The 15,050-nt window shown below is 40.2% G+C and overlaps 1 protein-coding gene across 1 annotated transcript; it reads right to left on the bottom strand.

Moving 5' to 3' along the window:
* Positions 1-9,088: 9,088 nt before the first annotated feature.
* On the bottom strand, positions 9,089-10,612 carry LOC148021072 (large ribosomal subunit protein eL31-like). The gene is made up of 2 exons (XM_087698923.1): positions 10,426-10,612; positions 9,089-9,477 (listed from the first exon to the last, which is right to left on the bottom strand). Exons 1-2 carry the CDS (start codon positions 10,506-10,508, stop codon positions 9,201-9,203), a joined length of 360 nt encoding a protein of 119 aa, XP_087555049.1. The 5' UTR covers positions 10,509-10,612; the 3' UTR covers positions 9,089-9,200.
* Positions 10,613-15,050: the final 4,438 nt, after the last annotated feature.

Below are 15,050 nucleotides of genomic sequence, written 5' to 3'. Positions count from 1 at the left end.
GGATCTCGAGCATGGCTATAGCTATGGAGGTTGGAATGTAGTAACTAGAGCTATGACAACATAGGCAAATGACACTAATTGTTACTCGGTTGAATTAGGTTCCAAGATAGAATGCTTGGACTCACAAACACAATCCCGAGAAGGACATGAGAGGGACTCATAGTGAAGTACAAAGTACAATAGCATTGCATTGAAAAGTGAACCAAGTACATGTCTTTATAGCTTTCCAGCTTCTCCACTCTCCTCACTGTGCTTATGGGATACAAGTCTCCTCATCATGCAGCATACATCATTTGACCTATTTTCCAACAAGATTCCCCATATACCACTTAACTAGATTGACAAAGAGTGCTTATTTGGATCATCTCTATTGGAGCTTGTAGGAGATGGATCCCCACATACCCCTGAAGGATTTTATGACATAGCTTGCAGGAGCACTTCACACCTTAGTTGTTATGTATTTTTCCCACACATGCACCCATACCATCCCCCAAGCAAGCATGTCCCATATAATAGCTGGTATGATAAGGAATGTAAGGAAACACTTGTAATACAATCACCAGTCACAAATCACAAGGAGCCATAGTCAACCAAAAAGGAGCCATACAATCACCAGTCACAAATCACAAGGAGCCATAGTCAACCAAAAAGCACTTATACATATAAGAAGTGTATTCGCGCTCAAACTAGTCTATGTAATGCTCTCCCATGTAATCAAAAAAGAAGAAATTTGCATACCGTCGGCCTTCCAGATCCATCTTCCTTTGCTCTAACACCTTTTTTGACACCATGACTCGAGTAGAGGAACAACGTAGCTCAACAAAAAACAAACAAGGATTAAACACAACACATTCCATCACACAACAATCTCATATGCTTCTGGAGAGAGAAGATTGCAAGAAAGAGAAGAAGAGTGCAAAGGATAGAAAAATTCTAGATGAGGAAAGAGAAATAGTGGAAGTGGAGAGAGAAAGACAAGAAAGAAGGACAGAGAATTATAGATATACATATGTCCTTTACCCTTTTTATATGTTCCTACCCACTCTCTTGCATCTATCGATAGTGTTGTGAACCATCGTTGTACTAAAGAAGTAAGATGATGTGGGTCTGCCATCTTGTGGTCGCGGGGCAACAGGGGCTATCCATGTACCTGGTATAATGAGGTAGCATATGCATGCCACATGTTTGGGGAGGTGATGGGTATATGGACTCAAGGCACATGGAATGCTTTCCATGCCTCCTTGCTCTTCTATTCCAAGAAAACCTGATAAAACTTGTGCTCCAATCTAGATAGAAATAGCCTCTTCTTTTGCTGCACCAGGTGGCAAAAGATTGAGCATGTTTAGTTGTGTATGGGTCCCTCGTGCTTCTCTCTTCTCTCAGGTCCCTTCACGAGCAAGGAGGCATGGAAAGCATTCCATGTGCCTTGAGCCCATACACCCATCACCTCCCCAAACATGTGGCATGCATATGCTACCTCATTATACTGGGTACATGGACAGCCCCCGTTGCCCCGACCACAAGATGGCAGACCCACATCATCTTCCTTCTTCAGCACAACGATGGTGGGTAGGGACATATAAAAAGGGTAAATGGCATATGTTATATATAATTTTTTTGGCAATAATACTACGCTTTCCTTTCACCTTCTAAGCTTTTTCTCGACCATTTGTGGTTGTGAGCCATCTCTCTCCTTCTTTCTTGTCTTTCTCTCTCCACTTCCAGTCTTTCTCTTTCCTTATTGAGAGTGGCCTGACCTTCTGTACATGTGCTTGACCTTTCTGTTTTTAGGCGTAAGGGACTACTCACAAAGAGTGGAAAGAGCACCAGGCAATGTCGGAAGCACCTCGTCCGAGATCCAGAAACACCTCTGTGCGATTTGATCTACTCTTGAGAGTTCTCTGTGAGTGCCACAAGCAAGTATGGTACAATGAAAAGGGGGAATGACCTTGGAGGAGGAACAATGTTGAGAACCGACATGAGGGCAGGAACATAACAGACAACTCGCTCCTCATCCATTCCATCACATAATCCCTCACCTTCAACTCCCCAGAATATGCTTCAGTCAAATCCGTGAACAGCCATTGCCCGGTCTGCCACATAGTTTATGATGCTGCCTTTCATTTTCCTTACATGTCTAAGCTCTCTGCTACCTCCATTCTCTACAATGTCAGTATTGAAGCTGCTCTTCGTCTTGGATCCACACATGCTTTCAGGTGTGCTTGGCGTCTGATATGCTTGATCCGAAAGATCAAATCTGAAATTTTTTGGAGCTTCAATTCCAACCCTATCAAGAGTCTCTTGCTTGTCGTATTCCCAGACTGATCCTTGACCTTGAACCTTGCAAGTCCAAAATCGACAATGTACGTAGAAAATTTTTGATCTAGCAGCAGATTGCTCGGTTTAACATCTCCATGGATCACAGGAGGGTCGCATTCCAGATGCACGGCTAATGTTGCAAACAAAGTCAGCATGAGCCCCCCATCACCATTAAACCATGTGTCTGAGAGAGAGGATTTCTTGTCATAGGTGCACATACAACAGTATTGCTTCTGATAGAATCTGCAGATAAACGCTTTCTTCCTCTTCACCTTTCACCTAGAGCATCCACACTTCCGGTGTTTGTGAAAGTCCGTGAATCTGTGCGTAAGGCATGCCCTTCCCTCATTCCTAAAGATTGCGTCACAGCTCTTTTCAGTGACTGCAAGAAGAGTAAGATCTGAGACTCATCTTCAGTAGGCCATTACAATAGAAGCAGCCATTACAGCAGAAATAGATATCATCATCTTCAGCAGGCCATTACAGCAGAAGCAGCCATTACGACAGGAATAGGCATTTGAAAATGCGATAATGAATCTAGGCTTCCAAAGTAATATAATAGTGCTTAACAGGGAGACTGCGCTATAGGGAGACTGCACTATAAATTAGATATGTTTAGAGGTACAATCTTGAAGGCTTGCTATGGCGGCACTGACTCTAAGCAGGCCTCAGGCCTTCCTTACTGAGGACATCAGAGACATAAGGGCGCTCTTCCAAAATCAGAGCCTCTCTCTGAAATTACAACAATGCCAACAGACTCATGAAGACTCCATGTAATACCAGTCTTGACACTAGCGTATTGTGATGCCATTGATAACCCTCACGTTAGCAGCACAAACCCTCAGGTTTACCTACAGTTAAAGAATATGAGAGCACAGGTTCTACCAAATGATCGTTAAAGAAACATCTGCAATGTCAATGCTCTTGAAGACGATTTAGCTCCAGAAGTAGAAGATGTAGGGAAGATACAAGTAAAGAGTAATCTTTGTTTTCCTACCTAGAGGCTCTCCAGTGTCGCGGGTAACAGTAAAGGAACTACTAACCTAAGACTCCCAAATGTAGTGCTTATTGTCATTGTGCTTGGATTCAGATTCTTCATAGGGAAGTATAGCACAGAGCAGCAGGCTTACTGCTCAACTATTTTGCATTGCTCATTCTTGAGAGGGACAAAGATATTGCTATAACTAGAGCAGAAATTTTTATGTTGAAGTCCTTCTGTTTGAAACTGAAGGCCATTCTTTAGAGCCACCCGATTTCATCAGAACTGCTCCCCCTTTTGTGGATGTAGTCAATGCAGGCCTCCAGACGTGTATAGTTGGCTGTCTTACTTGCTAACTATTTGGTCAGACTCCTTATGATAATTACTGGCAGCTTCTGATTTAAGGGTTTCCCTATTTTAAGCAGCAGCACATACATTACTTTCATCTGAGACACAACTTGATAGTCCTGAGCTCTCAATGTGGCAATTGTTGTGGTGCCACAATTATGAAACTGGGGGATTTGATTCAAGTCACACCTTGCAATCTCAAATGAAGCAGCTGGTGCAGAGCTTGCTATTCTTTCTAGCCATTTTGGAAATTGATTTTGGAGACTACAGAGCTTGCTATTCTTTCTAACCATTTCAGTGCAGTAAACGAGGGGAATACAGGTTGGTTTCAGGGCCTATAGAGCTCTTCTATTCTTTAGGCACAAATTCACTTGCTGTTTTTAGCAAGTTTCTTTCAGACCACAATTGCAGCAGCATTCCTGCTATTTCCAATAAGTCCTTTCCAGGAGACTAAGCCTATTTGACATTCAGTAATTGAAGCAACAACCGTTGCATATAGTGCTTTAGACGTTGCAAAGGACATGTAAAAGGCAGTTCTACACAAATTGCTAAAATCATGTTTTGCAGTGTGACACAATATCTAGATGATCTAGACAAATTTGCTGCAAATTTTGTTCAAAGCATTGAGAAATTAAGGGAAAACTCCAACTGAGAAGGAATTTGTTACTAGGCATATTCTTAAGCTTACAAGGACCAGAATGGAAGCCATGATCGGCATTGGTGTTAACACTCAAGCTAAATCTTTGCTTGTAGCATTAGCTAGGTCAGGAACAATGGCTACAAAAATTAATGTTGTAGGTCTACTCAAGGCATTATGTAGGAAGATGAGTGGAGAGTGAAGGTACTAGTTGGGGGATGTATACCTCTATTACTTACCTTCCTGGAAACTAACTCCAAAGATGCTCAACTTATTGCTGCTCAAACCATCCTTGCTATATTTCAGGGAGGGATTACATATCATTTTGGTTGTAAGAATTTTGCTACAAAAGGCATTGTACTAGAATTGTGGGAACTATTGCAAACAAAGCAGAGGTTTTGAGCCCTCTGTTGAGGGTCTAATAACAGAGATTGTAAATCTTACGTGATCATACTGAGGCCAGCAACACTTGACCCAAGGGGTGGGCAGCATGTATACTCAATACCATGTCATGATGGAGTTGAGCAAGACAAAGACCAGGAAGAGGTACAAGAAGCAAACAATGAAGAGCAATATATACAAGTTGATGACATGGTAGTTGAAGAATCACATAAGGCACTCACGGATGTTGATGGTTGTGCTGAAGGTTTTGAAGTCTTGGAGCAACCTCATGATGATTTTATTGAGCAATAGCTTACACTTAACCACGGTTTACTACATCCATTGAATGCATATGATAAAAAGTATCTTGATCATGGTTATGATCATTGGTATGTGTATGATGATGATGTAACACATGATGTGGGTACACATGAAGATGAAGATGGCATTGTGCTTCTCTAGGATCCGAGGAATTATGAATGCGATTATGGACTTAACTATGGGGATACTTCTTTGTATCCATTTGATTCGGGTGGACAAGAGTATGTGATTGATTTCTCTTGGATAATCATTACGTTGAAATACCTTTTGATCCAAGAGGTTAATTGATTGCTTGGGGACCACATTTAGGCTAGCATCTATCTCAAGGGAAGCCCCCCCTAGGCCAACTCCCTCCCCTCAAATCCATCAATGTAGTGTGATATCTCATCAATATAGAGGTCGAATAGAGTAGGTGAGAGTGGGCATCCCTGTTTTGCCGAAATGGTGCTAGTGATCTCCTCTGATAGCCCTCTTGGTACTCATATTCACCTTGTAATAGACGTGTACAATGCTAATATCTCCCATCTTGTCTCCATTAGGACCTCTAGCTCCTATAGTCTTTGTGTAAGCCTAGCATGTGGTACTATGTCAAATGCCTTACGGAAATCCACAAAGTAGCAATATACCCACCTCCCCTATGCCCTACTCTCGTTGATTATGGCTCAGAGTGTGAGGATATGATCAAGAGTGGAGTAACCCCTTCTAAACCCTGCCTGTCCACATGCCCAATGTTAGTGCTTCTTTGCCCATTTGCTTAGCTCATGCTCTAGTATCGATCCATAAAGCTTGGCTAACACGTGGCCAACCATGACCATCCTATAGTTCATAGGAACCATGGGGTCTCAAGCTTTCAGGATTGGAATGATAGTATTAGCTAACCAACTAGCAAGGAAGCCTTCACATAGAGCCTTGTTGAATAGGTGGGCTAGAAGGGGTGCTAGGATATCTTTGGCATGTGATAAGTGCTCTTTGCTATTAGTACATCAAGGTCTTGGGCCAGCCATTCTAGAATCTATTGTCATGAAGGGACCTAAGAGGAGAGATAATACCACATGAAAGAGAGAAAGGCGTAGAGGAGAGAGAAAGTCTAGATGAGGAGAGAGAAAGGCTGGACTTAGGACTTATTATAATGCATGGAATAGGAATAGAATAAAGTACTACTTTGGTACAATGGAAAATCAAGTAGACCAGATGATAGAGCTAAGAACTTGGCCACTATAGCTTCATGAAAGGCACCTGCAAATAATAGGCATCACGCTATCTATTACAGGACCTTGTTGTAGTAAATCTAATACAATTTTTTGTAGAAAACCCCCTTTGAGGTGTGTCACACATCAAAATGGAGCTCTTAGCAAGTGCTTTTAGCCCATGTAGGTTAAGTTTTGCTGTCTAGAGTTCAAAGTAAAATTTGGTGTATAACAGTGAGCTTCGTGTAGACTCTCTACACTAAAACAGAGTCATAGTTGACTAATCCTCAACTAAAAGAGCCTTCAAAAGATAAGAAATACCCATACTACTATATGCCGTTGACATAGTCCTCATCTCTAGCACAAGGAAGGGATTGCAACGCCACGTAGATGCACTACATGCCTTCTATCAGGACAAGGATCTCATAGCAATGAACCTTGGAAAAACCAAGGTTATGGTGTTTAACACTTCTTCCAGTGGATTTGACGATCAATATCCCATTTCACATATGGAGAGGAGATAGTGGAGGTGGTCTAGAGATATGTTTACTTGGAGATTACATTTTCAAAGCCAAGATTCACTTTGAGGAGAGCAGAGGATAGATTTGCACAAGGCTATGCGCCTCTGGGGGCGATGGAGAGGTAGTCAATAGCACAAACATGAAGCCACACACCGGCAAGCACTCAAGGAGTTCTATAGAGCATCGACCACTCCCTCCACCATGAAGCTCTCCTTGGTTCCACAATGGGGGACCACCTTAGACACACCACAGAGAGATGCAAAGCACATTGCCCACGTCTAGTTGGTCCATGCCCTCGTAGGAGGCATCATTTGTAGATACCTAGGATACTACACTATCACAAGGGACCCTAATGGTGAAAGAGATTATAGTGGCACATTCTATCCCTCAATGTGGATTTCTTTTAGTTCTACTCTACAAACTATCTGAAATATATGTATATAAAAGCCTCTCGTTTCAATGTAAGGAAAATGTTGATATGTTAACTTGTTGGTAATGATAAACTAGAATAGATCTAGCTATATTTTTTAAATTCACAGTGTCACATGAAAAATTTGCACATTCATTGGTAATATTTTTAAGGCAAAGTAGTCGTGCGTTAAAACTTTTGTGCTTCACTTCATTCTCACACCAATACCTAGAGGGCTAAGGTTGTGATAAAGATGTGTGATCTATATGCTGCATATGGACGTATAATCATTTGCTTACATTATAAGCATATCACCAAAACTTTATACCATGATTAGCTCAAATTGTACGATCCATAGTTGTTTGATATTACAAAAACATCAATTGTAATGATAATGCAATATATCATCTTATGGATCTAATCCTAAACCAAGTGTGTAAAGATAATACATTGTCTCATCTACCTTGTTTTCTATTAACTAGACATTGTACATACTTTCAACAAGAGAATACATGTTAATTCAAAAGTGCAATCAAGTACAATAATTGTGTAATATCGTATGCACTACCTCGCAGTAGATGTCTTGATGCACTACCGCACCACAATTGATTTGGTGTACAAATACAATAATTGCATAATATATTATACACTACCTCGCAATAGATGTCTCAATGCACTACCTAACCACAATTATTATGGTGTACAAAACAAAATGCTTCACTAGCATTATGGGAACTAATAAGTTAACTTTTTTTGCTTCATTACTAAATTAGTTAAAGGGCTCAATCTTACCAATTGAGCAATTTTGGGAGTTGTACCATTACCAAGCTAGCAATAATTGTGCGTAATGGATCCTTTTCTACTTTTTTGGGAGTAAGAGAGTTGAAAGGTACAAATATATAGTTCTTTAGGAATTTCAAAATGAGATGCTATTTTACACTGAATGTTGTCATTTTTCAAAATGAGTCATTTCACACTACATGTTATCAATTTTACCTCATTTAAGTGGGCTCAGCAGTCCAATTACTCTTTTTAACCCTAATGTCTAAATTCTTGAATGGGGTACCTCTTCCAAATTAACACCAAAGGATTAAGAGGATTCTAATTGAATGATAAGTCCACAAAAAAAAAAAGGATGGCTTGCAATGCAAAATTTCCCTTCAAAACTCCAAGGGCATGTTCACATCAGATCATGGCGTTTAAAAATAAGGTTGCCTTTGATATCAACTTATACGCACCTAGTGCGCAACATCCTGAGTTTGGTATCAAAAATACAAATATCACCCAAGTAGGTAGGAATGTCACCTTGCCTTTTGCTACTTGGTCAGCTGTCACCATAATTGTGGTATGATGAAACTTTATGAAAGAGTACATTAGGACACCATATATTTTTTTCTTCAAGCAGCCCATTAGACTCATTCCTCCCAATAGTTTTGTGAAATGTAACTACCTAAGGCGTCTAAAACACTTTACATCTTTACAGCCATACCACACAAAAGTACCTACCTAGTACCATCATTCTTGAAAACTAGTATCCTTGGAATGTAACACATAAGAAAGAAATCGAACTTTATTCTTCAGTAACTGAAGCTTAGGTGCAAAAAAATGGAGACTTCACTTATGCAAGAGCACTCAGAAAACGTCTTTTCCACAAAAAACCATCTTTTTATCCGTTGCCCTTCTCAAATCTTTGCATGTCTCAAACACAAAAACTACCTGTTTAATGCAATGATGTTTTTCTGAGCCAAAACATTTGCCCAGACTAGATTTTCAGTTACGTGCCACAGACCATCTGTCTACTGCTTAACAATCCAGGTTTTGAGAGGCCAGTTTGAGAAAATCTGATACAAGTGGCATAAGAGTATGAGTCCACTTTCCACTGCCGAACATATAGAGGCAGAAGATCCACTAACAATTGCTGGCACAACTTGAAGTGCACTTCCATACAGAACCAAAATACCCAATGAAAATATGCTGGCGCCACTATAATAGAAACATCTCATGTAATATTGTCCCGAATTACAAAATTTCCTGTATGCAGTTGCAGGCACCTAGAAAGATGTACCAATACAGAAAAATGTAGCACATACAAAATCAACTATTCCTCTTCCACAACTTTGGTCCCTAGATTTCTAAATCCAGTTGCAGGCAGATCTGACACTGTAACATAAGAGTACAAGTCCTCCTTGGCATCCTCCTCAACATTGCGCTTCCTTGCGATGCGTACTCGTACGCATTTAGGAACATTCCTGATACCCCTGCTCCACAGGTGCTTGTTGAGCTTGACATCAATGCGTACATCTGAGGTGCCCATCTCTTTCTGAGCAAACTTTTTGATTTCTTTCACTGCCTTGGGAGCCTTTTCCTTGAACGTGCTGAAATCCCAATCAGACGTTTTAGTAAAAAGGCATAACTAAGATGTGCCAGTAAGATCAACGAAAGAAAATAGAACAGTACTGAAAAATCCCTCTCCCTTGAGTACATGAGCAGCAGATTTATTAGGATTAGTAAGTTGATCGATATGCAGCAGCCTACACAGTCTTAAAGAGGGATTCTTTTTCTATCAGAAATCCCTCTTTTTGACACCTTTATGATGTCATGAAGAAAAACCTAACAGCAAGGTTGTGGACAGAAAAGGATCTATTCTAGCAATTCAATAATGGCCATGACAAAATCTACTTGTCACATAGATCAAGCCTAGAAGCAGCCAGCTGCTTCAACCAGTCAATGGAACTGAAAACCCAGAGAGTAGATTCTAAGAGAATCAAACCATATCTAAGCTAGATCAGCATGATAAATGCTTCAAATGGTCTTCCTTATAGAAAAAATATAATCATCTCAGAGTCTAAGCTAAATAATCATGGTAAATGCTTCTAGATCAGCATGGTAAATGCTTCAAATATTCTTCCCAATAGAAAAGGTAAAATTATTTTGAGAGTCCAAGCTACCTAATCATAGTAAATGATTCAAATACTCTACCTAATGAATCCAATTCAATAAAGACCCCCAGAAAAATATGCATACATAGCAAGTTATGGCAAATTCCCTGCAATGATTCGATTCCACAGAGACCGGCACAAAATACATATTTAGCTATTTATGGCAATTTCCTGCAATAATTCAATTCAATAGAAGCCGCCAGAAAATTACATGTTTAGCAATTTATTGCAAATTTCCTGCAATGAGTCAGGCAGCAAAAACCAGCACAATCATGAATCAATACCTATATTTTCTGCAATGCAAGCAATTGCCCACAGATAGAGACACGGACAGAGAGAGAGAGAGAGAGAGAGAGAGAGAGAGAGAGAGAGAGAGAGAGGGACCAGCCATGTAGGCGCTTGTGCAAATTGATGGTGTACTCGCGCGTGACGACCTCGTCCCTGCGGCTCTTGCCCCTCTCCACCATTTTGCCCTTCCAGCGCCCCCTCAACCTCCCACTCCGCCTGCTACCGCTGCTGCATTATCAGAAAAAACTTTGTTGCAAGTGTAAACCCTAATACTGTGGCGCTTGTTTTTCCTTATACCCATCGAATATCATTATTCTTCACTGGTTTTTTAAAATCGATAAAAGACCTTCCTAAAGATTCCAAACAATTAGATGTTTAATTTGCAAAAAGGAGGCTTTAGATTTGGTTGCTGTAGTTATATTTTCATGAAATAGCATTCATAACCAACTTGGTCGGCAAATGTTGGATCCCAAAATCCAATGCTTGTTGCATGGCATGGAGGTTCGAATCAAGCTTCCCTGAGGCGCAAGTGCCAAGGATCTTGATTGTTTACATCTCCGAGAGTCAAAAAAATACTCTTTGCTTCGAATCAAGCTTCCCTGAGGCGCAAGTGCCAAGGATCTTGATTGTTTACATCTCCGAGAGTCAAAAAAATACTCTTTGCTTGTCACCAACAAGACCTTAAGTCCTAGTCATTCAAACTTCAGGTGTTAAATAATAACTTAGTTCTCTAGGACCTTAAATCCTAGTCATTCAAGTGTTACTAGTGGCCTAATACGCTTCGTGTTTTTTGCATCATTGTGAAGCTCACGAGGCTATGCCTTGCTTGCTTCATATTTTTGTGAGCAAAGGGAAGCAACCATATGAGTGTGGTTGCTTCCCTTTGCTCAAAAGAAAAGAAACAACATGCTTTGTGCATAACAAACCACACCCTTTGCACTGTGAATATGGACACGTATTTTTTAAAGCTAAGCCCAACCAAGATAAAGCAAAATTTTCATCATTTTTTCCATCAAACTTAAAAATTGAAAATATTTATGGCTTATTTTTTATCCTTCTTGATTTTTTGAGCTTCAAATACACCTTTCAAAATGTGAGCAATGTGATCATCTTCATCTTGAGCAACAAAGTGTTGTTGACATTCATGATCGTGATGCTCTATACTGACTACATTCAAATGATGTTGAAGAAGATCAGTCTGTTGTTGCAATGAATTTTTCAAAAGAGGTGATTCCATATTCTCCATATCAATGTCCTCAGTGTTGGAAGGTCTAAACATGGTAGGATAGATCCCACTACGTGTGAAGAACCCACAATAATAAAATCCTGACATATGAACAAGCACTTGAGTGCAAATTAAGCATTCATTTTTTTACATATGAATAGAAAATACTAAAAATTCTATTGCAGAGAGACAAAGGCTTAAGAATATCTTCACAAATGCCCGACATGAACTAAGATTAACATCGTATAGGAACACCCTTAATGTGGATACCAAAGCAATGAGAAGAATAAGGCTTGTGGCACTATAAGGGAATGGGGTGATAGCGATGGCTGGTTTCGACACAAAATGGTGGAGTTGCTATTAATGTCACTAATATGCATTTGTGATGCTATTAGCGACGCACTTATGCAAATAACGATGCAGCAACGCAAATAGCGACATTGCTATTAAAAAAAGTGCTGAAAACCCAAGTGCGGCATTTGTCAAAAAGATTTGTGAGAGAGAACAAAAGAGAGAGTGAGAGAGTTCAAAGCTTTGAGAGAGAAAGAGCTTATCACCACTATCACCGTACATGAAGGAGAAGGAAAATGGTGGAAAGAAGAAGGGAGGAAAGCTACGAAAGGGAGACACAAAGGGTTTCATCTTCAAGCCTTTGAGGTAGATACTTGCCTCTTCTTGCTTTGTTTTTGTATTTTTTTCTTTTCTTTCTTTGTTTTTGTTTGTAGAGAGATGAATTGAAAGAGAGGGAGGGAGGGAGAGGGAAAGGAGAGGAAGAGAGAAAGAGGGAGAGAAAGGGAATAAAAGAAACAAAGAGTGAGGGGAAGAGAGAAATGAGAGATGGAGAGGGAGAGAGGGGGCAGGGAGAAACAAAGAGAGAGGAAGCAAAGAAAGGAAAAGAGGGAGAGAAAGAGGGGTGGGGAGAGAAATAGAGAGGGAGGAGAGAGAAAAATAGAGAGGGGGAGAGAAAATGAAGGAAAAGAGAGGGAACGGAGAAATAAATAGGGAGAGAAAAGAAAGGAAGAGGAAGGGAGGAGGTAGAAAAGAAGGGCAAGATAAAGAGAGGAATGAGAGTGAAAAGAAGAAAGAGAGATGGAAAGAGGAAAAAAAGGGATGGAGGGAAAAATAAAAATAGAGAGTAAGAGAGAGGGAAAGAGAAATAAGGAAACAATAAGAGAATGAGAGAGGGAAAAGAGAGAAAAGTAGAGGGAGAGGGGCAAGAGAGAGATAAAGAAAGGGAGGGAGACATTGTTTTCCATTTCTTTGTTTTTTAAGTTTCTTATTTTCTCTTTTGAATTTTGTCTGTAGAGAGATGCATTGAGTGAGAGGGGGAATGTAAGGAGAGAGAAAAATAGAGAGATTGAGGGAGGGAGAGAAACAGAGAGAGAGAGAGAGAGAGAGAGAGAGAGGCAAACAAAGAAAGGGAAAGAGAGAGAAAGAAGGGTGGAAGAGAAATAGAGAGGGAGAAGAGATAAAAATAGAGAGGGGGAGAGAAAAATAAGTGAGAGATGGAGGGAGGGAGTAAAGAGGGAGAAGAGATAAAAATAAAGAGGGGGAGAGAAAAGGAAGTGAGAGAAATAGAGAGATGGAGGGAGGGAATAGAGAGAGAGGAGAGAGAAAGGAAGAGAGGGAAAAAAAGAGATAGAGGGAAAGAGCAACATAAAGAGAGGAAATGAGACCTTACTTCTCATTTCTTTGTTTTTAAAGTTTTTAATTTTCTCTATTTACTTTTCTTTGTGGAGAGACAACACGTCTCATGTCCTTGCACTCATTGTAGGCTGGCAAATCGACAAAAGCGTCACTTGTCTATAGATAACATGTAAAATTTTGGTGAGTTTTAACCAGAGATCATTGATTAGGCAATCTCGGACTTTGAGCTAGCAGTAAGAAAAAAACATACCAATCATGCTTTACATTCACACTGTAATTGAGTATCACATATAGCAATATTAGATGTACCTTGAAAATGTTTACAGAGAGGTGGTGTTTCGTCCCAAGGAATGTACCTAATGTAGCTCGTAAGAAGAGTTCATGGTGGGCATGCGCGATGGATGGAGTACCTAAGTCTATAAACCCATTAGAGGACACGTCGCTACCTATGCCCTTGTCAATGCTAGAAGAGATGGTGGACCTTTTGGACCTTCCTCCAATCTTGGAGCCTAAGATGGAGGCAATGATCGATACATTACTACCCATGTGGATGACGAGTCATCTAATCCCCACCAAGAGAGGAGGCATCCCTACCATTGTATGATGGGTGCCACTTACCTCACTTAAAGACGCTACTTGTGCTCCTAAGTGTACATGCAAAGTATGGATGGAGCGATGCAAATGTGATCGAGTTGTTTAGGTACATTCTACACTCCTTTGGATTTGACTCCATTATAAAAACGATCTTATACTCTTCAAACGTGGTTGGTTTTTTTTTTAAGTTTTAAAATATCACATATTACCACCTAGAAACACGATGCCTGAGTCTCGTGAAGATGCAGGATTGGTGTTACAAAAGCTTGGTATGGACTATAACATCATCCATACATGTGTCAACGGTTGTGTGTTGTTTCAAGGAGACTATGAGACTAGACATGTCCAAAGTGTGATGCTCATAGGTATCGATAGGACTTGCAAGGGCAAACCATCTCGATTCTTAGACACTTTGTTCCAGTGCAAGACAAAGAAAAAGAAAGCAAAAGAAAATTTAAAAAAATTCAAAAATACAGAGCAAGAAATAAAAGGTGGCCCAATAGAAGGATAAGAGAAGAAAAGGTCAAAAAAGCGCAAGGGAAACCTTAAAAGTCGAGGTAAAGACAAAGGCAAAGGTGCACTTTAAAATGTAAAGGCACCCCCAAATTTTTGTAAAAGAGCGCTAGGCTCCCTCCTGTGCAAGTTATAAATAGTAGACGGGCATAGGTGAAGATAGAAGGGTACTCAATCAGGCATTGAGATAAGCTCACTACACTTGTAGGCTTGAAAGCGCATTCGGCTATATGTGATAGGTATCCATTGGCATTTTGCTTGAAACACTTGAGCAATAAGTAGCCCGTGGGTCTTGACAATTGAGCGAAAGCTCCCACATTTTAGTTCTATTGCTGAGACCAACGGATTCGAGCCTTGAGTGCTTGCGCACTCCAAATCAAGCATTAGAGTGTTTTCCCCAAACTAGTGCTTGAGGTAGATAGGTAGGAAGGAAGGGCATTTGATCTTCATTGCAAGTAAGTGTTTTGTATTTTTGAAGTTTTGATTAGCATTAGCATTTTCTTGTGATTTGTAGGCATTTGTAGGTATTTAGGTAAGAAAAAATAGGGGAAGAGAAAGAAAACCATAGTAGGTTTTTGTGTAATAGCATGCCTAAATCGAAGGAAAACGGGGCTGAAATCTAGGAAAGAAGAGGAAAAGACATCCAAGGAGTGTTGGAGAGGGGGTCTAAAACCCTCAGAAAGGGGGAAGAGAGCTCATTTTCAGTTTCAGGACTTTAAGAGAGAGAGAGAGAGAGAGAGAG

Source organism: Lygodium microphyllum, chromosome 18, assembly GCF_053477565.2.
Source record: "Lygodium microphyllum isolate KBCC chromosome 18, Lygodium_microphyllum_v1.1.10, whole genome shotgun sequence".
Taxonomy (NCBI): Eukaryota; Viridiplantae; Streptophyta; class Polypodiopsida; order Schizaeales; family Lygodiaceae; genus Lygodium; species Lygodium microphyllum.
This window is presented reverse-complemented; position numbering and strand designations above follow the sequence as displayed.